Source organism: Ostrea edulis, chromosome 5 (genome assembly GCF_947568905.1).
Source record: "Ostrea edulis chromosome 5, xbOstEdul1.1, whole genome shotgun sequence".
In the NCBI taxonomy this organism is placed as follows: domain Eukaryota; kingdom Metazoa; phylum Mollusca; class Bivalvia; order Ostreida; family Ostreidae; genus Ostrea; species Ostrea edulis.
In genome coordinates this window covers 33,792,819-33,819,877 of record NC_079168.1, presented here as the reverse complement: position 1 = coordinate 33,819,877, position 27,059 = coordinate 33,792,819, and the positions used below count along the sequence as shown (strand labels likewise).

The 27,059-nt window shown below is 34.6% G+C and overlaps 1 protein-coding gene across 5 annotated transcripts in view; it reads right to left on the bottom strand.

The window, feature by feature from the left end:
- Positions 1-14,954: 14,954 nt before the first annotated feature.
- The window catches only part of LOC125652933 (insulin-like peptide receptor), an 80,860-nt gene continuing 68,755 nt past the window's right edge, over positions 14,955-27,059 (bottom strand). For all 5 annotated transcript variants that reach the window (XM_056165846.1, XM_056165848.1, XM_056165847.1 and 2 more), the window contains 6 exons: positions 26,498-26,630; positions 26,306-26,335; positions 25,855-26,014; positions 24,454-24,583; positions 23,914-24,048; positions 14,955-20,253 (listed from right to left, as the gene is read on the bottom strand). In XM_056165846.1, coding sequence (XP_056021821.1) covers positions 19,599-20,253; positions 23,914-24,048; positions 24,454-24,583; positions 25,855-26,014; positions 26,306-26,335; positions 26,498-26,630 — 1,243 coding nt within the window. In that variant the 3' untranslated portion in view covers positions 14,955-19,598. The remainder of the gene's footprint in view (positions 20,254-23,913; positions 24,049-24,453; positions 24,584-25,854; positions 26,015-26,305; positions 26,336-26,497; positions 26,631-27,059) is intronic.

Below are 27,059 nucleotides of genomic sequence, written 5' to 3'. Positions count from 1 at the left end.
TAGTAATGCCAAAACAATTCTAGATATTGAGCAGACAATATCTTCCTAGGTCCAGAGTGGATTGACTCTTGACCTTTGACCTAAATAGGGGTAATCTACTCCTTAGGATGTACCAGTGTACCAAGTTCGTTGTCTGTCTAGCAAAGGGTAGACAAGAATATTTGACAAAAATATATCAAAGATATTGAGCACACAGTATATTCCTATGTCCAGTTTGACCCTTGACCTGTTACCATGTGACATCAAAATAAAAAAGGTTAGAAAACCATATCCAATCTACACTGACATGTGCAAAGCAATATGCCCCCTTTTTTGTAGGAGGGCATAATAATCAGTGATTAAATTATTATGCAGATGTAAAGTCATAGACCAGTATTATACAAATAGCATACCCAAGACAAATCCAAATAAATGAAAGCTGAAGATAACGAACAGTTTGTATAACATCTTCGTTCCAATTGCACATTAATTCGGGACGACATCAAAAGTCGACTGTCAAAGACCGAACTCATATTGTCTTCAACAAGATCTCTCAAGAGACATTGCAAATGCTGATCAATATCCACAGCAATTTCAAATGATTCTCAACATGTCTTGGCATCCCAAAGTGGAATGTTAATTCAACTAAAAGTATTTCCAGAGTGAATGTGATTTGAAAAAAATGTAAGGTGACGAAATTTGACTTTTACCGCCGCTCTCAATGCATTGTTTGACACTGATCTTTTGATGTTGACTTCAAATTATCCATTATCAAATTCTTGAATGTAAATATTTGATTCTTTCACTTGAAGAATTCTTTGAACAACTTCCGATAGTGATCGAAAATCTGCCTCGGTGTGGAAATCTTTTCTAGGACAAACTATGACGTAAGAATGCCCGTCTATCGCTGAATAATACAAGAAATTCAACCTAAAATACTGACATAGAATCTAAATACATTCAACATAAGTCTTTTATAGTCACAGCAACACCAATAATTTTAGAGAATATCCCCAATCTTTGGAATACAATGATACCTTTTATTTATGTTCAAATGTAAAATATTTCTACCAACGACACTGATTTGAAATATTGCTATCATAGGAGATCCAACGTGCATTGATGTAAACAAATGGGTCATGATTAAATGCTCGTCATACTCATACAACCTTCACAATGAAAGGTGAAGACAACGAACAGTGATCAGTCTCATAACTCCTAAAATCAATACAAAATAGATAGTTGGGCAAACACGGACCGCTGGACACACCAGATGAGGGATCAGGTGCCTAGGAGGAGTAAGCATCCCCTGTCGACCGGTCACACCCGCCGTGATCACTATATCCTAATCATGTAAACGGAGCTATCCGCAGTCAAAATCAGTGTGCCAAGAAAGGCCTAACAATTGGTATGAAACACGTCAGACATCATATCACCCAATAATAAGTTGTATTGGCAAACTAGATCGTTATAACGACCATAGAATTTGCGAAATGCTAACTTTAATCGAGAGTGTTGAAACCCCTGTACCTTCAACTCCGATTTCTTTATCAGTTTATGTTTTGCGTGAACAACTTACAGATGCTCATGCTATAGTTCATTGTTGGAATTCTACGATTTTCTTGTGGTCAAACCTTTGAACAAAATTAACTCTACGCTATAAGAGGACGCTTGCATATTGATTTAAGGATATGCGGGACGATGATCACGTGATGGTTGCGAATTTATTATAAATTTAGAACCGGACGCAGCGTAGTTAAGCTTCCCGAGAAAAATCACAATACTGTACAGACACACTATACGACGTCATAATCAAAAAAAAGTACGTCACGACGTTGTATCGCGGGGAAAATGTCATCATATTTTGTTGTAATTTGCTACCGCTGTCAAGTGTTTTGTGTAAATCTGTTGATTGAATTCTTGTCAAATGATAATTTTCATTTTATTTCATAGTGATTACAAGTCTCTTTTTCATATATATACAGTGCATATATTATATATATGTATAGTATGCGCCACAATAATTTTAATACTATAGCCTACAATTTATAGTCACCGAAATCGCTCCTACATGCACATGCAATTTGCATCTCTAGGCATTTACCAAAAGAAAGTCAACCGTCTGTAAACAAAGACTCAGTGCAAGTGTAAGATGATGATCGTTTGTTGATATTTACTATAGTAGTGTGAAACTAGATCTGGACACACATTTCTCCGAATCTTGCTTGGGAAACGTACAAACTATTCAGGTGCTTTTATAATCGATCCTTGTTTGCGAAAAATACCCCCCCCCCCCTCCCCTTATGACGACAATCGTTACTTTTGGTCAAATATTAACGTCCATACTAGGAATGTTTAATTTTTGCAAGCATTTTCATGTAAATATAAGTACGCTTTATCTCTGAAACTATTTCATATTCCAAATTATTTTTACTAACTTTACGAAACACAGCTATGGAAATGGTAACTAATTTAAAAAATATGACACACGTCGGAATGTATGCGAGAAGCAGACGTGTGAAAAAGAGAAAGGTGCAAAGTCACAACATGTGCGATACATAAATACTTTGAAAAATAGCATGGAGACGATCGAGTCAAGCGACACTAGCTACCATGGCCGCGGAAATGCTGTTGATCTAGTAAAGGAAGTAGTAGCTCACATTGACGTTAACTAGACCTAACCCGTGGTTTGAAAGAAGACGTATTGTTTAGAGCTAGACTAGACGTTTTGTTCGAAGCCATGTTTAATATATACATGTATATTTAAAAAAAAAAATTTTTAATTTGTTTCCATTAACTCAATTTTGGTTCCATAATCATGAAAATTCTAAATATTTCAATAGGTTCAAAACAAATATAGTTTCTAACAATGTATTCCAAAACAGGCACGAAGAATTAGCCCCCCTCCCTTGCACCCCCCCCCCCCCCCCCCGTCTTTGACAATTAGCTTTTTTTTTTTTTTGTAGTGCAAATAAATTGAGACTGTCCCATCCCCCATTGCTTTTAACAGTAGTTGTTCATGAAAAGAATATAAGCTTGAAAGTTATTAATAACAAATATTTCGCCAAGCCTAACCCCAAGTGAACATATCAATGTATAACTTCAAGGACGCCTACCTCAAAATCAAGATTAGCTTCATCCCTTCATATTTCTACAGGAAGTTGGGTATATGAATAGCTTTTAATTGCAGTGTTTGCAAAAAAAATCATTGACAAGTTTTTGAGCAGTGCTTCATTTAGTATCTGGACTACCCTGTTTTTGAGTACCAATTTCCACCCCAAATCCTTAAATTTTCCCAATATCTTATTATATGGTTATGTTTAAGCATTTTATTATTATATATTTTATATTTTACATATATTCTAAAAATTATAGTAAAAGATATAGATAAAAATTCCATCAAATTATTTTTTTGAATTGAAAATCGGAATGATCTTGTAAAATTTACAATTTTCGAAAAGGGGGGTAATTCAAAGCTTATTATCTCCCTTATATACCTAGAAAGTGGCCATGAAATTTATACACATTGTACAGGACATCCTGATGGTGCTTCATGAAAAAAAGAAAAAATATTCATTGACGAGTTATTTTTGGCCACATCGTCCCACATGTCCTTAACAATATATTTACATCTCTAAGATTTGTGTCATATTGACTTAACAAAATATTTACATTTCTAAGATTTGTGTCATATTGATTTAACAAAATATTCACATTTCTAAGATTTGTGTCATATTGACTTAACAAAATATTTACATTTCTAAGATTTGTGTCATATTGATTTAACAAAATATTTACATTTCTAAGATTTGTGTCATATTGATTTAACAAAATATTTACATTTCTAAGATTTGTGTCATATTGACTTAACAAAATATTTACATTTCTAAGATTTGTGTCATATTGATTTAACAAAATATTCACATTTCTAAGATTTGTGTCTTTGATATCTTTACAAACTGTAATGATCGCCATTTCCTCATGAATGTGAAACAGTTGTAAAGAAAGCGCGTGTGAATATTGAAAAATATAGTACGTCTATTTTAAGGCTGGGAATTCCAACAGAAACAAAAGTAGAACGTAAATATAAGAAATCCCCCCCCCTTTTTTTTAAATACATGAGGGTATGAACTGCGATGCTTCACGCAGGCATACTTTATTAAGTGTGTATTTTCAAAAATGAAATGTTTAAATGTGCCTTGATGGTTCTTGATCATAAACCTTGTTATGAAAGTCTCACCTGTAACCAGGTACTTGATGATTTGACAATATTCCTCGTCCATTTCAGAGGCTAATTCGTTCATAAAACCTTAAAGTTTAAGGTCTTAGCTGCAGTAACGGATTCTGCTAATCCTGTTATGGACATTTCTTCCTCGCCGTCTATATCAATCGAGAAATGAAGAGAATGAAATGAAAAGATATCAAACGTTTAAATATAATTATCAAAACTCACCATCGTGTCGTCTTAGGTCATCAGTGTGGGTTTCATACCACACGTTAATGGCTGCCTGAGTACTAGTGTCTTACACACACACACAGAGAGAGAGAGAGAGAGAGAGAGAGAGAGAGAGAGAGAGAGGCATGCACATGTCTACCACCTAGAGCGATAGTCTTTCTACCGATATTTTATAAGATAATATTTTGGAACCGTTGGTTGTTAAACGCAGGAGATGGGATTCTTTTCCATAAATTAATTCAAATATTTAATGTATTTCAGTGTAGGTAAGACGTAGTCCTATCCTGGGGTATTCACTTCTGTCACAGAAATAATTTCTTTAACAATTCCTTGCTGACTTTTTCACCTTGTAGGATATCCAAGGGTGAATATTACTGATTTAATGCGCCTCTGCACAATCGAATACATGTACAACGATAATACATATATTATATACTCCCATAATGCAATCAACCTAGATATTTTTCCTTCATTGAAATCTGACAAAAACGAAAAGCATCCATTACATTCGCGTAATTAAAATCTTTTTCCCCCTAAGCTACTGAAATGATTAAAATTATTTATATTATCGGGGGAAATAGGAAAGTGAGACCAGACGACTTACTGTCATAAATGAAATAACTTTGGAACATATTTTGAAATTGCAATGAAAAATTAATATTTTGTCTGCATGTCTCACTTTACCAACAGATCTATTAAATGTATATCTAGTTATGTTGGGTATGTGTCAAGAAAAAACTGTATCGGTAAATTCATAGAAATTCAAAATTAAACAACATAGCAATGAACAAATTCCATAAAACGTTTACATGCTTTATTCCGAAACCTTTACTCACCGTCAAGTTGATGAAGTTCAACTTCCTCATCTATGAAAAAATAACGAAAACTCAAAAATAATAATACTGATGATAATATTAACAAAAATAAAACGAATGATGAATGAAAGTAAAGCAGTAAATGAAATTTACGAAATAGCAAAGTAAGCACAATAAACCCTGACTTGCCATTTGCAAAGCAGCACACTTACAAATTGAAGGTTTGCTCCTGTGGAGAATATTTGGTCCATAGTGCTTAAGTATGATGAGAAAAGTGCAGAGGACCAGCATGAGTATCAGGTATACCCCAGTGACCAATAACCTAAAATAATATACTAACATAAACACAGCAACAGGTACCCTAAAATAACATACCAACATAAACACAGCAACAGGTACCCTAAAATAACATACTAACATAAACACAGCAACAGCTACCCTAAAATAACATACTAACATAAACACAGCAACAGCTACCCTAAAATAACATACTAACATAAACACAGCAACAGCTACCCTAAAATAACATACTAACATAAACACAGCAACAGGTACCCTAAAATAACATACAAACATAAACACAGCAACAGGTACCCTAAAATAACATACTAACATAACCACAGCAACAGGTACCCTAAAATAACATACTAACATAAACACAGCAACAGGTACCCTAAAATAACATACTAACATAACCACAGCAACAGGTACCCTAAAATAACATACTAACATAAACACAGCAACAGGTACCCTAAAATAACATACTAACATAAACACAAAAATAAGTACCCTAAAATAAACAAAGGAACAGTTACCCTAATATATACATGACGACATTTACTGAAAGTCAGATTAGGTCCAAAACTTCATAGTTATTTTGGATTTCAAACATTTCGGTTGAGCATCACTGAAGAGACATTATTTGTCGAAATGCGCATCTGGTGCATCAAAATTGGTACCGTATAAGTTTTACATTATGACCCCTGGGTCGAGGCCTCTGCTGGTGGACTGTTAGTACCCGAGGGTCTCTACAGCCCAGTAGCATAGTAGCTTGAAAATACGGATGTATATTTAATTGCTGCTATAAAATTTAGAAATTCATTTCAAAATTAAGGATTATCTCCCTCGTGCATATCTCTTATCCTTGGACGAATTTGGCTCCACTTTTTGGCACGCTGTTTTTGGCTATATTTAGCTCCAAAACTTCATAGTTATTTTGGATTTTAAACATTTCGGTTGAGCATCACTGAAGAGACATTATTTGTCGAAATGCGCATCTGGTGCATCAAAATTGGTACCGTAAAGTTTTACATTAGGGACATTCCAAACAGCAATAATTATGAAATTGAAGGGTGATACTTTGAATGAGCGATACATACTATTTATTACAATGTTATTAAAGATTCAAGAAATTAAATGTTTTATAACAGTGGTATAAAATACATTATCTTATTAACTTTTATTAACAATTACTCCGAGACTGTTCTCGATAGAGTCTAAATACTGGTGCTGTAAAATCACATATATTGACGGGAATCTTATTTGCATTGTTTTCGAGAAACGAAACTTGCTAAATTCTCCTCAAACCACGAAGTTCAACTCTACGATATGAAATGATTTAAAGTATAAAACGGTTTTGAAATCTAGAAGAAAATGTTTGGGACTTTAGTATAATGCTGCAACGTTTATAACCTCTCATTGGGTTATAATCTTCTACGCGAGAAGAAAAAATATCTTGCTGGGGCATTTAATTCGACATTTAGATATATCCACGACGTTTTGTCTATTAACAATAATAATAATACTAATAAAGCCTTTATTATCCAGGATTACATATTTAGCAATAACGCTAGTTTTCAATATGGTCCTGCATATAACATACATACAGACAGATATTAGTAAAATAAACACAAATTAAAAGAAGTAGAATACATATAAACTTAAGAAATAATTATGAATGTAAGATAAATAGGAACAAAATGAAGCTTAAAAAGTATGGTGATAATCTCTAAGATAATTTCTCTTAAAACACGCAACACTTGTTGAGTTTCTTATATTTTGACTCAAGGCATTCCACACTGTACTCCCTGAAATGCTGAAAGATCCTCTATAATATTCTGTTTTTGCCCTGGGTATATACAATATATTTGAATAAGAATTTCTAGTTTGCCTCTGACTGACTTCTGATACATATTTAAAAACATTTAAATAATCTGGCATTGAACCATGTAAAACTTTATACACTAAAATGACTTTTCTATAGACAAAGTAATTTGATAGAGGCAACCAGTTAAGTTATGTAAACATGACAAAAGATGGTGTTTCAAAATTTCTGATGTTAAGAATTACCCTTGCAGCTCGTTTTTGCAATATAAAAAGCTTATTCACATTTTCAGCATTTCTTGGATTGCTCCATATAGTACAACAATATGTAAAATGTGGAAAAATCATAGTATTAAAAATCTTCAGGAGCGCATCGTTTGACATAAAATCTCTTATTCTTCTTAAAATGCCAATTCTCTTGGAAATCTTATTCATAAGTGATTCTATATGACTTTTCCAGGACAAAGTTTCATCAATGATAATACCAAGTAATTTTGACTCCTGAACACATTCTATGACATGGTTATTTATCACTTAATTTAATTTTCGATACTTTGATAATTTTTGTGCCGATCCAATAAGCATACATTGACTTTTAGACAGGTTTAAGCTTAATTTATTTTCCTTAATCCACATTATACTGCGCTGAAGATCTTCGCACATCTTTGACTCAATGTTTTCCACTGACTCATCTGTTACATCTTGTGAAGTATCATCTGCATACATATTTACATGAGAATGTTTCAGTGCTTGTGGATAGTCATTAATATACAGGATAAAAAACAATGGGCCTAAAATAGAGCCTTACGGAACTCCAATGGTTACATTTTTTTCATCCGATAAATTGCCTTTCCAAATAACTTTCTGTGTACGATTTGTTAGATATGATTTAAACCATTCAAAAGTATCATTGCATATGCCAAATGACTTGAGTTTGTGTAATAAAACCTTGTGATTGACAGTGTCAAATGCTTTCTGTAAGTCTATAAAAAGTACACCAGTAAGTTTACCTTCATCAATATTTTAAGCCATCTATCTACTAGAGAAATAAGAGTACTTTCACATGAGTGTTTTGGCCTAAAACCAGACTGACAATCTATAATTAGAGAATTTACTGACAAATACTCATGAAATGAATTAAAAACATGCCTTTCTAAAATTTTGCTAACACAGGGTAAAATGGATACAGGCCGATAATTATTAACTAGACATTCATCCCCTGATTTAAAAAGTGGTACAACTCGTGCCTTTTTCCAGTCATCTGCACAAGTACATGAAGATATAGAATAGTTGAAAATATATGCAAGAATATCACATACACTGTTTGATGAAAGTTTTAGAAGTTTGACAGAGATACCACCCAAACCTGTTGCCTTTGATGCAGACATACATTTTATCTCATTTTCAATAAATTCTGCAGTTATACCTGGTATTGTATAAGAATTTTTAGGTATTTGTTCTTCAACAGTAGGTAAAGTGTCATCAAAATGTTTTCCTAGCTCATGACCAATGTTACAAAAGTAATTATTAAAACATTCGGCAATATCCTTTGTATCTTTAAAAATTACGTTATTGTCCTTAAGAAATGTACAGTTTGTATTCGTTTTCTTAGATGGTAAGAATTGCCTAAGCTTGTCCCACATGTCCTTGGGCTTGTTTTCTGCCTGGGAAATTACTTCCTCAACAAATGCATGTTTTGCCTACCTGATCTTTTTCGTCACCCTGTTTCTTGATGCTCTGTATAGGTTCCACACGTGACCATCATTACTCTGTGTCGCCTTTTTAAAGAGGTGTTCACGACAGTGCATTTCTATAAGTATGTCATCGTTTATCCATTCTTCTGAACGTGAGTTAATTCTTCTTTCTTTTAGAGGAATGTGTTTATCCACCACTTCAAAAAAAATTTAGAATAAAAGAATTGCCACATAGTATCAATATCCACCATTTCATATATGGGACTCCAGTCAATAGTGTTTAATTCTTCTTGAAAACTGCTCTCATTTAAGTTTTTAAAATGTCTATATTTAATATGAACGTGACTGTTTACACCGGCTCTAATTTTACCATTTACAGCGTAAATCATGTTGTGGTCACTTAATCCTATTGGGAATACTCCTGATGAAGAAAACTTATCCGGACTATTCACATAAATATTATCAATTAAAGTACTGGAGTCTTTAGTCTCACGTGTAGGGTTTTTTATCAGTTGCTGAAATCCAATGCTTTTCATGATAGTCTTTCAACGCGTTGTCTTGTACTCATCCACATTGAAATCGCCCATAATTAGAATATCTCTGTGTTCTGCTATTAGTTGTTCAATCCGCCCCTCAAACTTCTCTAACCAATCTACTGTGGAATCTGGAGGTCGATAAGATACAGCACAGGATGTTTTAGTCAACTGCACAATAGAAATCACAAATTCAAGCATTTCCAAATCACCCATGACTTTTATGTTTGTAATGGTAAATTTTTCTTTAATGTAGACTAATATTCCACCCCCATTCCGGTTCTATCTCTCCTCAGAATTCTGTAACCATTGATTGATATTTCAGAATTTTCTATTTTGCTGTCCAATTTACTTTCAGTCAAGGCCAGAACATCAAATACACCTTTACGTAGCATTATTTTGATTTGATCCAATTTACTTAAAATTCCTCTCACATTCAAGTGTGCATATAAAATTCCCTTCGGTAAAGTTCCTAATAATAACTTTCATTCATATGTCAATGACACCACAGAGTCGTACACTTCTGCTTCCTACTTAGATATTTTATTGAAAGTAGACATTAACGGCAAACTGACAACTCAACTGTATGACAAACGGGATGATTTCAGCTTCTCCATCGTCAACTTCCCATATTTGTGTAGGAATATTGCATTATCACCTGCATATGGTGTTTATATATCTCAACTGATACAATATGCAAGAGCTTGTTCTGCGTATAGTCAGTTTTTACATCGAGGTAAGCTACTGACAAACAAATTGATGGTACAGGGATTTCAACAGTCTCGATTGAAGTCAGCATTTCGCAAATTCTATGGTCGTTATAACGGTCTACTTCGTCCGTACAACCTCGCATTGGGTCAAATGCTGTCTGACGTGTTTCATATCGATTGTTAAGCCGTTCTTGGCACACTGATTTTGACTGAGGATAACTCCGTTTACCTGATCAGGATATAGGGCTCACGGCGGGTGTGACCGGTCAACAGGGGATGCTTACTCCTCCTAGGTACCTGATCCCACCTCTGATGTGTCCAGGGGTCGGTGTTTGTCCAACTATCTATTTTGTATTGCTTATAGGAGTTATGAGATTGATCACTGTCCGTTATCTTCACCTTGCATTTGTATTAGCATAGCATTTCATATAATTGAAAACTCAAAGATAACTCAATTTTCTTTCTGGAATCTGGAATAAGTTATACAGTCAATACCAGTCAAAGCTAAATGTATGGAATGTCAGTCTTCATTATCACCCATTTGTTGAAAAATCATATATTGTACTTAAAACTACTTTAAATTTGATATCAACAAAAATATGGACAGTTCACGGAGGTGAAATATGAGAAAATGAAAAGAATGTTTCTCCCAATACAAGGTGATGAAATGTAAATCAGAAACGCATCATGCTCATTGTTTTTAGAAAGCTGTTAAAGCAGGATACTTGATTCTGATATCAAAATATTACAAATTTGCTGCCTGTCGCAGTGACAAATCTTTCAACACTTTCCTTCATCAACATGTTTGTTTTGGTTTTGTCTTTGAAGCTGTTGAATAAACAAAAATTTTCTTATCCTAGTTTCATTCTAAACAGTCCTTATAGTATATACATGTATATGTACGGGTTTCTCGTCCTGACCCTATTTGAGAAATTTAAAACTTTCATATTAATTTGACAGTTTTGCATTTTCTAGTTGTGAAAGTCTATATATATAATCCGAATATGATATTGATTACAAAGTATTTTGTTATTAGCACTAAATATTGTGTCTTTGGCCTTGCATATATACTAGTATTATATAACTTGCGATGCTCAATACCGCTGCGTTACTGCAAATTTTACAAACCAGGGCCGTGACCCTGTCAGTGATTTAGATTACTGAATTTCCTAGCTAGGTGGACAGAGAATGAATCTAATCGAACCATATATTTTAGTAATAACTCAAAACAACTTTATACATGATGATTGTCTGATTGGGATTGCCTAAGACGTATTCTCTTTAGAGAAGTCGAGAGGCATAGCCTACATCGATGTAGGCTATGCCTCTCGACTTCTCTAAAGAGAATACCTAAGACGCAGTTTAATACTAACTTTGTATTTCACAAAAAGCACATACCGTATCGCGATCTTTTTCAACAGATGTACAATCTGGCGATTTTCTAGCTCATATGTATACGAGACATTTTAGCGGAATATATTTTGGCAGACATGTGGCTACAAAACATATATTTTAGCAATCCAAATTTTGTCGACATGACACAAAACTTATAAAGTAAGCCAAAATTATCACCCTGCCTTACAAAGCACTATACGATATGCAGACAATGGGCTAAATAGAAAATAGAAAAACTTGATACCTTGTCAGAATGAATTAAAAGTATATGAGGAATATCAAAATCCCGTATTAGACACATCAAAACAAAATACGTACCATCTATCCTTCTGTGTTTAATAAATCAGAAGTGATCAAAGAATAAGGTAGGTTACATGAAGAATATGTTTTGATTCCAGCTGACAGAGCTTGTAACAACATATTTATGGATATTTTTACAGTCGCAACTGTCGTCCTTGGGAACTTAAACGACGATGTAATTTGATAACAGTAAAATAAATAATTCAAAATACACCATGGTCATGTTGGAAATGTCTGAGAATCTAATAAGCTACAGTAATCAAACTAAAATATGATAAAGTGAAGTCGAGATTCGAAAATATAAAGGATTTTGAAAATAAAGATAAAAAGAGGGTCCAATCCTGAACCAAAATCGAGGTCCAATCCGGCACGTTTATCGTAGAAACGACCATAGTCCAATCCTGCACATTAGCAAATGTTCAAGTCAAGATATCGATCTAACCAAGGCAATTTAAGGGACAAATCGCATACACTGGATCAAGTTTTCATCAAAAGATATGTGCAGAGTCTATTTTACCGAAAGTATCTTTCTTAAAAAGCATGAAAACATGATTAGAAACATCTTCGCCCGCTTCGAATTCTATCGAGGCAACATTGTCAACTTTGATCAATGAATTTAGAGTTGTACGTGTACATGAGTAAGAATTCCAACAACCAATCAACTTAATGATGCCTCCCTGGCCAGGCAGTGTTTTGAATTCACAAATTCGTCGTCTAATAAGTCGGTAAAATGAAGAGTTTTAAGAGCCTACCTTTGTTTGGAAATGCCGTCTGCCATCTTCTTTTGTCCAATCCTGCACACGATCATGACAGTGTGAGTGATGAACATTTAAGATGTACATGTATATCTCTGGACTTTCGGAGACGATCACTGGGTTTAAGGGTCTGTGGATTTCTGAGATTCATCTCAATAGAAATTGGGTTTTGATGTGAATTCGCCAACCAGCTTTGTGAATATCATGTGACTACTCCTTGGAGTTCAAGTTACAAGCTTTATGATAGAAAACATCATTTTTCAGCCCTTATTTGCCCCCGGGGCCAATACTAAAGTTTCGAAACCATATTGCACATCTACAGAACACCACCAATCATTTTCCAAAAGATGATTTGGCTGCAGCATAACTTGTAAAAGGAGTTCTGGAAACCACGGTTTGTTTCAGAAAAAAATATTTTCGACTCCCATTTGGGCCCCAGAGTGAAAATAAAAATTCAAACCTTATTGCACATCTATAGGACACCACCAATTACCTTACAAAAGATCATTTGGGTACTGCATAAAATGTTAGAGGAGTTCTGAGAACCAGGTTTGTTTTTTTTTTTCAGAAAAAAAGACCCATGGGCCACATTGCTCATCTGAGTCACCTTGGCTAATATTTAAAGATTTTTCCTATATATTCGCATGTAAAACTTTGATCCCTATTGTGGCCCCAACCTATTCCCGGGGGGGGGGGGGGGGGCATGATTTTTACAAACATCACTCTGCACTATGTCAGGAAGCTTTTGTGCAAATGTAAACTTCTTTAGCCAAATGGTTCTTGAGGAGAAAAGTTTTAAAGATTTTTTTTTCTATTTATTAGTTATGTAAATCCTTGATCCCCTATTGTGGCCCCATCCTAACCCCAAAGGCCATGATTTTAACAAACTTGAATCTGCACTATGTCAGAAAGCTTTCATGTAAATTTCCATTTTTCTGGTCCAGTAGTTTTTGAGAAGGTTTTTAAAGATTTTCTTTATATATTTGTATGTAAAACTTTGGTCCCCTATTATCACCTCATCTTAACCCCGGGGGACATGATTTTAACAAACTTGAATCTGCACTATGTCAGTAAGCTTTCATGTAAATTTCTACTTTCCTGGCCTAGTAGATTTTGAAAAGAAGATTTTTAAAGAGTTTCCCTATGTATTTGTATGTAAAACTTTGGTCCCCTATTATGGCCCCATCCTACCCCCAGGGGACATGATTTGAACAAACTTGAATCTACACTATGTCAGGAAGCTTTCATGTAAATTTCAGCTCTTCTGGCCCAGTAGTGTTTTAAATGACCCCACCCTATTTTTGTGATTATCTTCCCTCTGAAGGGGGCATGACCCTTTATTTTAACAAACTTGAAAGCCCTTCACTCAAGGATGCTTTTGGCCAAATGTGGTTATAATTGGCCCAGTGGTTCTGTAGAAGTCGAAAATGTAAAAAGTTTACATATGGACAGATGGATGGTCAAACAACAGTCGATCAGAAAAGCTCACTTGAGCTTTCAGCTCAGCTGATCTAAAAACGTTGTTTTTCGACTCCCATTGGGCCCCATAGTAAAAATGAAAATTTTGAAACATTATTGCACATCTATACAGAACACCACCAATTACCTTCCAAAAGATCATTTGAATACTGTGTAAAATGTAAGAGGAATTCAGGGAAGCAGGTTTCTTCTTTTAGATAAAAATGTCGTTTTTCGTTTCCAATTTGGGCCTCAGGGTGAAAATGAAAATTCTGAAACTTTATTGCAGATCAATAGGACACCACTAATTTCCTTTAAGAGTTCAGGGGACCAGGGTCTTTTTTAGAAAAAATATCGTGGGTAAAACTGAAAATTCCAAAAGCTTATTGCACAACTACAGAACACCACCATTCATCTTCCAAAAGATAATTTTGCTATTGTATTATGTGTAAGAGGAGTTCTGGGAACCAGATGTATGTATAAAATTGTCTTTTTTAACCCTTAGTTCGTCCCCAGGGTAAAAATGAAAATTCCGAAACCTTAATGCACATCTACAGGACACCACCAATCATCTTCCATAAGGTCGATTGGTTACTACTTAAGATAAAGGCGGAGTTTGAGGATAAAGAAAGTGTGACAGACGGATGGAACAGGGTAACAACAATATACCCGAACTTTCTTTAGAAAGTGTGGGTATAATTCATAATGCAAAACGGATGACAGATATTCCTCTGCAAATAATAACAAAGAAGTGCACAGTTTTTATGACTCACTTTTTATTTACACAATCATTTTTGTACTTTGGTTGGTAGGCAAAAGCTACAAAAACTGAATGCAGTTCTATGTACAGCCCAATGACAATGCCACTTGAATCATCTGAATGACAATGGACAAATGATGAACAGACAACACAAACCTCAGAGCTGTCACCTGGTCTCTGTAATAAATAGTCATCTGTATGTACAATACATCTGTTCTGTTCTTCACAAGTCTTAAGACACACTCTTACCATATTTTCACTTACCATCATCATTAACAACAATAATTAGCTCCCAAAAATATTCATAGACGTTACACTGTGTTTGTACCTCCAAAAAAGATGAAAGTTCCCTCCAAAATGAAATAAGTTTGACATTTGAATTAACAAGGAAAAAATTACCTATCAAAAATATCTTTATAAATTTGAATTTTTATTCTCTTCCAACAAAAAAGCTAAAACTTGACAGAACATACATATTATCAGGCTTTTATACTGTAGATGATGTTAACACACCTAGACATTTACACCAACACTTAATGACAATACCTCATCTTGTATTCTAATGAAACTCTTTTTCTTTAACAAACATTCCTCATCAAATTGTATGAAAACAAATTATAAAACATATATCATACCAACATGTAGTGATGCTGTATCAATAAAAATATTAAATATTGATGTACATATTGTTATATACAAAACCTTGTGTACTATGAACCTGGTGTAATAGTATTTGGTTTCCCCATTAAGTTTAATAAGGAGGAGGTACAGAGAGTTAGTTCCAAATAATGAGTTCATCTTTAAAAATTCTTTACAATAAATAAATTTCATATCACGTATATTCTCTGCTCTATATAACTTCAAATTATTGAAAAAATTTCTGTTTAATACGTTAAAAGTGCGAATTTCTAACAATACAACAAATTTCGAAAATTACTGAAAACAAATTTTAGTTATTTAAAACAGCATTTGAAACAAGCAAAAATTGTTCCCTCTAGAAAAAAAACCCACTGAATGCCTTCATTAAATAAACAACCTATCTTTTCAAAACAACAAAAAAAAAATTTCTAAAACAGTTTTATTGTTAAATGACCAATGTTCTGTTCATTTGAATTGTGAAACAACCTACTTCCTGTGAAATGCATTTTACTTCAATGATGAAAATAAATATACGTAATAATTAAAGAGGTAGAAACAAAATAATACATAGTCTGTCTCTAAAGATCATCACATGATAAGGTCCTTCATCTACATAATTAAAGTCAAAGCTAATGATTATAATTGTCCTGTGTGTACCTGTCACAAAAGGGGGAGTGGGTGTTCGAAATTCGTCCAGAACAAGACTATACCCGACTTATAGCAGAGGCTATTTCATTCAAAATTATCCAAATGGTTAAAGAATTATATTTAAATGATTCATATCACACATAAAAAATAATGTATATTCTTTAAAAAAACCAAAGTCAAACTGGTTAATAATCATCTCAAAAAATATTTCAACTGGATGTAATGTGCAGTACATAATTTACACATTTTCGTTTTAAAAAAGGACAGTAACTTTATAAAATTCTCTTTGTAAAATCTAAATGAAACCAATATCTAAAACTGATACAGATCCAGTGCCACCCCCACCCACCCCCCTAAAACACTATCCCGCCATGAGGTAAGCATAAAATGGACTGAGGTATAAATAAACCCAGAGAATGGTCAATGTTTACCAACAACATAAACATACACGACACTGTCGGTCACGAATTTTGGTCAATTGTATTCTGACGTCATGTTGGATATGTAAAATTAATTGAGGTTTAATGCCTGTGAGAAAGTTACTTCAATATAATTAGTTTGATGAATCTAATGCAGACATCACTGTATCATACAAACTTTAAGACATCCATAATTATAATTTTTTTGCTTGGCTTTTCACAACCCATCCTCGTAAACACAAGACAGTTTCAATTGAACCATCCAATCACTTTGACTTTCAACAGAAACATTTTGTTGATCTTAAATTAAAACAAGAGGCCCATGGGCCACATTGCTCACCTGAGTATCCTTGGCCCATATTTAAAGATTTTCCCTATATATTCTCATGTAAAACTTTGATCCCTATTGTGACCCCATCCAACCCCCAGGGGCCATGATTTTTTTTTTATAAACTTGAGTCTGCATTATGTCAGAAAGCTTTCATGTAAATGCCAACTTCTTTGGCCCAATGGTTCTTGAGAAGATTTTTTAAAAATTTCTCTATATATTTGTATGCAAAACTTTGATTCCACATTGTGGGCCCCATCCTAGCCCCGGGGGCCATGATTTTTACAAATTTGAATCTGCACTATGTCAGGAAGCTTTTATGTAAATTTGTACTTTCCAAACCCAATGGTTCTTGAGGAGAAGATTTTTCAAGATTCCCCCCCCCCCCCCCCCCCCGATATATTTTATGTAAAACTTTGATCCCCTATTGTGGCCCCATCCTACCCCCAGGGGTCATGATTTTTAAAAACTTGAATGTACACTATGTCAGAAAGCTCTCATGTAAATTTCTGCTCTTCTGGCTCAGTGGTTCTTGAAAAGATTTTTAAATGAACCCACCCTATTTTTGCACTTTTGTGATTATCTTCCTTTTGAAGGGGGCATGGTCCCTCATTTGAACAAACTAGAAAGCCCTTCACCCAAGTTTGGTTGAAATTGGCCCAGTGGTTCTGGAGAAGAAGTCGAAAATGTGAAAAGTTTACAGACAGACAGCCAACAGGTGATAAGAAAACATCACTTGAGCTTTCAGCTCAGGTAAGCTAAAAAAGCATTGACTTAAAACTAAATCTTTTTTTAACTTTTTGATAAGCAAATGGATGAAAAAATCCAACATTTTATCAAAACGAATTCACTTTTCAAATCAGACAAATGAGCTTTCTCTCTACATATGTAGTACAACATGACCCCAGTTTTCATTCCATCATTATCAAAACTTCAACACCTCACATGTACACATAATGACAGACTTGGACTTGTGATCAATGAAATAAAGGAATGTTGCTTAGTCCAAAATCAGACCGTGTTCTTAGACTGAGTCGAGATGGACATAGATCTCTTGTCTCATGAACAGTGAAATCTGTGTGCTGCAGCACCTCAATAAAGAATGCATGGCGTTATCGATATCTGACTACCACTGTAAAAAATTACCCAGGAATTTTCATAGCAATTTTCCATGATTTTCTCATAAATTTTCGAAACAAGTTTCCGTGAATTATTTATAATTTTTTTGGAGATGCTCATCACTACAAAATAAAACAGAATATTATCAGAGTCATCTTCGAATGACTTCCTTCAGTTTCTTTTAGTTCACAAAACTGAAAATTCCACCTACGATGAGGTATACTACTTAAACCTTATGTCACAACACAGGTACTGCAAACCACAGACTGAGTCACCGTGACTATTTTTATTTGTCATGTTTCACACTCCAATGTTACATATACCACTCGCTACCTACTACTAAGGGGCTATATCATTTTGATTTCAATAACAGAGATCTTAAATATCAAGAATGTGTTCACCGAACTGAGAAATTAATTTTATTTTTAAAATCGCTAATTTCTTTCACAGAAATCTCCTCTCTCTGTTTCACTGCCACTACGACTAGAATGTATACATTACTGGGTTTTGTTCTTTTTTTTTACATTGGATTACATGATCAGTTTAACATTAAGACTAGTTTGAAAAAAATCTAAACCACAAAGCTGGACTGACAGAGCCTAAAGACAATAGGGGAAAATTAATTTTACACTAAAATAAAACATTCTGAGTATCCGAAACAGCTCTCTATAATTATTATTATCACATTTCTATACAAGCTTGCAACAGCACTGTTTTTCTTGTATCATCTAATACTATTTACATTTTTATAGGGATTATTTTCGAAATCCATCAACAACAAAAAAAAAAAAACCCAAACAAAAAAATGTCATCTGTATTAAACCACTTTTTGTAAAAATAAAAATTGCGGCATTACAACCTCAAGTTGACAAACATTTAAAAAAAATCCTCTCAATGGCTTTGAAAGTTCACATGATTCAAAGATTCAATGTCACACTGAACCAAGGAGTGAAATTAACCGTAATTTAGAAAATGTGTACCTTACTGGGCTAATTTTTCAACAATGTCAACCTGTTCAAAAAGAAAACCCTTTCAAAATTCATTGCCCTAAAAATTGCATTGTGTCAAGAATATTTCGTTTTCCTAATCTTTGCATAATAGAACACCATGTATATGTTGTAACAAACTGTAAAATAAAAACCATTTTAAAAAATTAATCTCAACACATACTTAAGATCTGTAATCAAGGGTCCAGGGCAGAAACTGAAACTGAGCACAATGTATTGATACATTCAACAGTGTATAAATCTCAACCCATGTCCAAAAACCTTTCTCACAAAAAATCAGTGTTTTCTTCTTTTGACAGAGTCGATGATGAAAGCAGAACCAGCCTGTACAATTGACTCGAGATCAAGTCAAAATATTTGGAAAGAAATTTCAGAAAACTGATATAATAGATGGAAAACGATGAAATATGGTAGATATGAGATCACAATAACATCAATTTTAAGACATGACTATGAGGGAAAAAATGAGAAAAAGAACCACTAGCATTTTGTCGTTTTTAAGTTATGCATGGCAATATGTCCGTTCGCAATATGGACGCCGTTCATTTGAGCGTAACTACCACTGGAACTCTTTGAGCTGTCTTTGCTATCGTCACTTGACCCTATTGCACTATAAGGATTGGAACAAGAACTAAACCGATGATCCGGATGTGAATCAGGATTAGTCTCCTGTGTTAGAATGCAGTCACAAGGCTCCGTGCCATTCAACATCAGCTTGTCTGCTTGTGAACGAGAATACAACACATTATTCACATTATCAATCCTCAGCTCTGGGAATAACTCCCCATTCTGATACGAACGCTTTGTTTCCTGAAAGTCTGACGGATAGAATTCTTCCTCGATGTCTATATCATCGTCTATTTCTTGGTCTGGGAGCTCACGGAGGTCAACGCCCCCTTCCGCCCCTTTCACTTCACATTCATTATCATTCTGAATGAATGGTGTTTTGGACTCATCCAAATCCTCATCACCTTCTTCTATGTATTCTAATGAGTCCTGTTTATTTTCCTCACTGAAAAAATATGACTTGTGGGCAAATGATGGGTCTAGTTCCGGTACCAACTCTTCTAAAATCTCCTTGAAAGTTGGTCTCTGTTTTGGTCTATAGCGCCAACACTTTTGCATTAATTCAAATCTACAAGTAAAAAGAAGAATATTAGTGGGTGTTTTTTATTCACAAATCAAACATATTTCTCCCCTTCAAAGTTTGGTTTTCTTATGAGGCAATAATAATGAGTGCAAGAGTATAATGTGGGCAATATCAAGGGCCAGTGTAAATGTCTTGTCATCCATCTTACATCAATATTGTACTAATTGTACTACTAAGTATGAATTCTTTATCTTTAAGGGTTAGCAAGTTATTTAATTGAGAAATGAACACATTTTTCAATGATTTAACTGCTTTTTTTATAATCTAACCTTGAAGAAATGTGTCAAGGTCAAACATTGTAATGCAGTGCATCTCAGCTTAATCTCATTGATGATTATTCCAACTTTCAAGTCTTCATGTCAATAGGGTCTATATTTATGGCTGAGTTATATTTTTCTAAAACTTAATCTTAAACGTAGAAATGGGTTGTGGTCAAAACTTTTGGTTCAGTGCATCTTGTCTTAATGTTCTCTTTTAATATTTCAAGATCGAAGTTCTAATGTCAATGGGTTCTCAAGTAAAGGCCTGGACCGGGTTCTGATGTAAAAGATTGACTTTGATTATATAAATGGGTCAACGTCAAAAAATTTTTTGCAGTGCATCCCTCCCTAATACCACCTTTCCATGTTCAAAGATTGAAAGTTCTAACGTCAAAGGGATTTCAAGTTATGGCCTGGATCAGATTCTACTATAAAAGATTGACCTTGACTTTATGAATGGGTCAAGATCAATACTTTTGATGCAGTGCACCCTAATACCATCTCTTCGTGTTCCATATTTGAAGTCTTATAACAATAATAATAAATAAAATTTATATAGCGCCTTATATAAAGCATTATTACTCTAGGGCGCTTTACAGGGGTAGCGGTGAGGAAAGCAACAATTAAAAAAAACACCAAACAATTAAATGAAATTAAATGACGGTATGACATAATCTAATCTCAGGTGTTACCAAAGAGTTCACAAGTATCTTGCATGCAACCTCAGAAATGAATGGACGAATGCTACCTATCCGACGGATATGCATGTAGTATGATCTTGTAACGGAACTACACTGCTTGTCCATAGTACGTGACTTGTCAAAAATTGTCCCAAGATTTTTCAAACAATCAGCCTCAGTTATAATGTTTCCTCTGAACGAAATGTGAAAGTCAAGATTTTCGGATCTATTTTGTTTCAGAACGAACACCATGAGTTCTGTTTTGTCCTGATTCAGCTTTAATTAGTTTGAACCCATCCAGTTGTGAATATCCATTAGACATGCCAAAAGTCGTTCTGAGATATCATCCCAGCTGTCCCGTGGTTCAACCGTGATATAAATTTGACTGTCATCAGCGTAGCAATGATAATCCATATTGTGAATATCACATATACATGTATGACCGATGGGTTTACTAAACAGACAGTAAAGTCGAGGCCCGAGAACGGAACCTTGCAGGACGCCAGTCTTTATTTCTTGGGATTTGGATAATTCAAAACCAATGACCACACACTGATGTCTACCAGTCATATACGACCTGATAATGACCACACACTGACGTCTACCAGTCAGATACGACCTGATAATGACCACATACTGACGTCTACCAGTCAAATACGACCTGATCCAAGATAAAGCTGACCCAGACATACTGTAACTATAGTCAATTCGTTGAAAAAGAATCTAATGGTCAAAAACATCAAATGCAGCTGAGAGATTCAACATCACAAGAATACAACAACAATTGTTATACAAAGCTGCAACTACGTTGTGATGCACTTTCACTAAAGCAGTATCGGTCAAGTGGCCACACCGGTACGCCAACTGCTTACTATCCATTAAGTTGTTTGCATTTGGATATTAATTCTCGCCAAAACTACTTTTTCAACAATTTTGGACACGAAAGGGAGATTTGGAACCAAGCGATAGTTTTTCAGGTTTTCCTTATCTAATTCAGGTTTCTTTAAAGACCGAGAAAATAAGCACCGCTTTCTAGTTTACCTGGTCTGTGAACCCTTGTCAATCAGGAGAAATTAAGCGTCAGATTGGATGCTAGAAATTGATGGACATTTAGTGACTAGTCCTTGTGTATATCTTATCTAGCGATCGAGGCGCCCGTGCAATCTTTTGATGCTTACCACGTAAACCTGCTCGATAGGGAAATGGTTTTGGCTTTTTCATGTAGAGAGAGTCACACAATAATAGTAGTAAATTTTGCATACAATTACATAAATTATAATAGAATATAGTAGGTTATGCTTAGGAATGGGTACGATTGATAATAATTATCATGGATTGTTGAATATAATTTACACTGATATCGATTTTACGCTAACTTAAAACAGATTAATTATGAGTAAATACATTGTACATTAATGAAATCTTGTTCACACTCAGTTGAAAATTTATAGGCGTAATTTTCCCATCGAAATATGGCCACAAAAGTTTAACTAATCGGAAGAGAAATTAGCTGCTATAAGGGGTCTTTCTTGCGTATAATGGTTGGAATTGGGATCCAGAGGAAGAACAAATTCTTCGTCTAGACCAGTTATTAAAGGAACTGTCGGAAAATACGAATGTCCTGTTTTTGTAGGCCATGCGTTATGGACAAGTCACACAGACAACTTTGGTAGACAGAGAATTCTGGTGTGCGGTTCAGAAAAACCAAGTATGAATGAATGAATGTATGTTTGGCAGTCATACATCGTCCGATACTGGTTATCCGACGAATGAAGGCAGTCAAAGTTTTCAATGGCTAACGTTCTCACTTATATGAAATAAATTCATCAAGCTTTAATTCTTACGTTTGATTCATTAGATTTAATCATCAACGTTTCAATTAACCTGCACAAGAAAAATGACTACCATGAATTTTTCAATCTTACGAAAACGTACAGTTAATGCAGGTAACACTGATAACATCCCGTGTATTTGGGACGGTATATACAAGCTAGCAGGGTTTCCTTGGGCTCGGGTCTTCACACCTGCCTTAACTTAGCTCCGCCCCACACTTAACTTACCTGAGGAAAACCGACCGGTTGAAAACCTCGGCCTTTAAGAGTGGTCGGATAGTTGCCTGTTTGAAGATGTTTGGAACAGACGAATCACTAAGAGATTTGTTTACTAAAGATGTAACTATCAGAATGAAGCTTTCTATACATTGTTTTAATAGGTATGTTGGTATAGAATCAATTTCGCAGCTCCTAGAAGGCGAACTCCTCAAAAGCTTCCTAATTTCATCAGGAGATGTCGGAGAAAATTCAATGTACGGCTCACCAGTAAATTTTACATCAGTTGATAAGACATCAGTGGAATTTCCAGTTGTATTGCCTTAATGCAATGCAAGTCTTAATGTCAAAGGGTTCTCAAGTCAATGCCTGGACAAAATTCAAGTTTGAGGAAGAAGAAAAAAACTGGCCAAAACAATATGTCTCCCTTTCAAAGGGGAGACATAATTAGAAATGAATAACTAGTAATTTCCATAAAGCAAATCACTATTTCAATGCTTCAATACAAAGTATGAACAGGTTTTCAGCAAAGTTCTCCAATTCTAGCAAGTATATTCTAATGCCTTGACCTTTTCACTAACAAATCTTAACCATTTCCTGGCACACACCAACAATATTGAATGACTGTCAAAATATAAACAATGTCCATCTACTTACAGCCGGTCAGGGCAGTCTTCCGGTTTCTCCATGACCCGTCCATTTAGCACATATCGTAGGACTTCCTCATTGGACAAACCCTGATAGGGCTGGGCAGCTAGGGTTGCCATTTCCCACAAGACTACTCCGTACGACCTGTCAAAAACACATTCCATTAACCGTCATCTTGTAACTATTGTGAAATGCATTAACACACACATTTATTTTATTTCACTTTCTCCATCATTACCTGATCCATTTAAGAGTTTTACAATTAAGTTGTTCTATTATCTTTTACAATTTACGACTTAGGGAAGCAAATTTGTGTCTATTTTTGAAAATTTTGCGGGTCATCAACATAAAAATCCTAACCCTGATTTTTATTAACTTTCAGATTAGTATACTGTTGTATTTGAAATACTTTGGCTATCTAAAGCTTAAGCTACCTGCATATATACAAAATTGCATGTCATACATAAACAAATCCTCGGAAAACGTGTCTTACATTACTAGTCCGGTCCCTTACTTTGGACTTTCCCTGTCATTATGAATATCACTTACCACACATCGGAGAGGCTGGTAAATATCCCGTCCTTTAGCGACTCGGGTGCCATCCATCTCACCGGTAACAGTGCTTTACCACCTTTCCTGTAGTAATCTGTCTCATATATGTCTCGTGTCATGCCAAAATCTGAAAACATAAGTGCAAGGAAATTGTATTTTGGCATTAGCAGAGCTTTAGTCAAGATAAATACATTCATACTTTAACTATAGCTGAACTTCAGTATCTTGAATACCATAGATATTTCGAAGTGAGTGGAAATTCCCAACTACATTGTCTTCATGTATCTCCACGTTTTTTCTTGGAACCAATGTATTCAAGATAACCAGGTTTGACTGTATTTCCTTTTCCCATATTCCATATCACTTACAGATTTTGTAATTTGTAAGTAAATACCATTTAAATTGATTATGAAACATCCCACTTAAACATCACAAACTATTTCAGACCCTACAGCTGTCAGAAGCAATCGGCAAACTCCCCGTCGAGGCCTCATCTACATATAGACCTCTCCCGGCTGACGCAGTGCAGAAACAGATTTGTATATTGTGAGTCCGTGATTCTCACGCGGGCAAATAACACTAAATAGTTCGCAGTTAAAACTTGAAAATATTGACATTCTAAAAGCATTATTATGAAAGTATGGATTTTATTTTGAACATAAAATGATCAAAAGTTCACTAAAAAGTAGGGAGGGTCTATTCAAATAATAATGTAAAGTAATGAACTTGATGTTTACTTTCTTATTTTGAACTGTTTATGTTTGACATTATGTTTTTGCTTCATTCTACCGTGACGTCACACAGTGTACGCGATCACGTGGTTTTGTAATTCCTAGGAAATCCCTATCCCATAATGTCTAACTGGAAGAGTTTGGTTTGTGAGCAAACAAACTCTGGTGGAAGTTTGAAGCAATCGGATCACGTGTGTCATTTTCTGTAACCGGAAAGAAGACTCAGATGTGAATCGGCGTAAAGATTGCATCAAATAGATGCATGAATTTGCCATAAGTGCATATGTGGATAAGTTAGAAGGCTAGAACAAAATCCCTAAATAATGTGTTATTTAGAAGAGAGATTGATTTTAACGACAGATTCAGTTTTGGTATCCATTAAAGTCTCATTCTCTCTAATGCATAAAAATCTAAGTAGAAATTGATAGTGGTAGAATACCTTAGATATGTATGATATCTTAACTGCATTTGTTTCAGCCCCAAAGCTCATGTTTCATATTGTAACGTATATCTGTGATGTCACAGTTACATTTGTGTACACATAGCAACAGACTCTGATGGCATTGATCTACATACAAGGATTATTTGCAGTTATGGAAATAGCTGATTAGTTACGACTGCAGTCAGAAGCTGACCACATGACAACAGAGGTCTAGTTTCTACTTACCAGCAATTTTAACAGTAAGGTCATCAGCAACCATACAATTTCTTGCTGCTAAATCCCTGTGTACAAATTTTTTATCCGCTAAGTAAGCCATGCCATCTGCTATTTCACCTGCCATTTGAATAATTCGTTTTATGGTGGGAGGTGTCCGACTTATATTTTCCTGAAAAAGACAAGACCAATTCCTGAAAAGTTTTCTCAATTTATGTCTCATCAATATTTACAAACACTGTAATTTCTTTTTCTTTTTAATTCAAATTTCTGTAAGATTTCTGAATGACTGAAGACAGTAAATTAATTAAGATAATGTGATGACTTGTTTGTTATTAGTTGAGCATAAAGAAAATTTCATGTCTTAGTCAAAAGATATTATTTGTGAAATCTTAATTATCATGACTTCACAATGATATATATATGTGTGTGTGTATATATATATATATGTATATATAAATACCTGTATCCCAGCAAAAGTAGAATCAATGTCCTAAAAAAAATTATGAAGTATATGTATTCTTATGGAATACAAAGTGTACATTGTACAGTACATTTTTATCATACATATACCAAATTCCACAAACTATGTCTACAGTCATCATTAACTTGATATGTATTTCTTAATTGATAGTACAATTATTTCTTCACCCACCTCTTCCACTGGTCGATGCATCCGGAGAAAATTCTTGAGGTCCCCCTTTTCCATTAACTCCATGATAAGTAGAGCGGGCTGACCATCGGAGACCACACCAAGCAACTTTACCACATGGTTACAGGCAAAGGCCCTAAAGTCAGAGAAGTCAAGGTCAAATACCAACTTTCAAACATTATAATTCCTGAATTTGACCGTAACACGAAGTGTTGTTGACTAATCTACTAAACACTAGAATTTGACTGTTGTGTTGTTGACTAATCTACTAAACACTAGAATTTGACCATTGTGTTGTTGACTGATTTACTAAACACTAGAATTTGACTGTTGTTTTGAATTTGACTGTTGTGTTTTTGACTGATTTACTAAATGCTAGAATTTGACTGTTGTGTTGTTGACTGATTTACTGAACACTAGAATTTGACCGTTGTGTTTTTGACTGATTTACTAAATGCTAGAATTTGACCATTGTGTTGTTGACTGATTTACTAAACACTAGAATTTGACTGTTGTGTTCTTGACTGATTTACTAAACACTAGAATTTGACAGTTGCGATTTTGA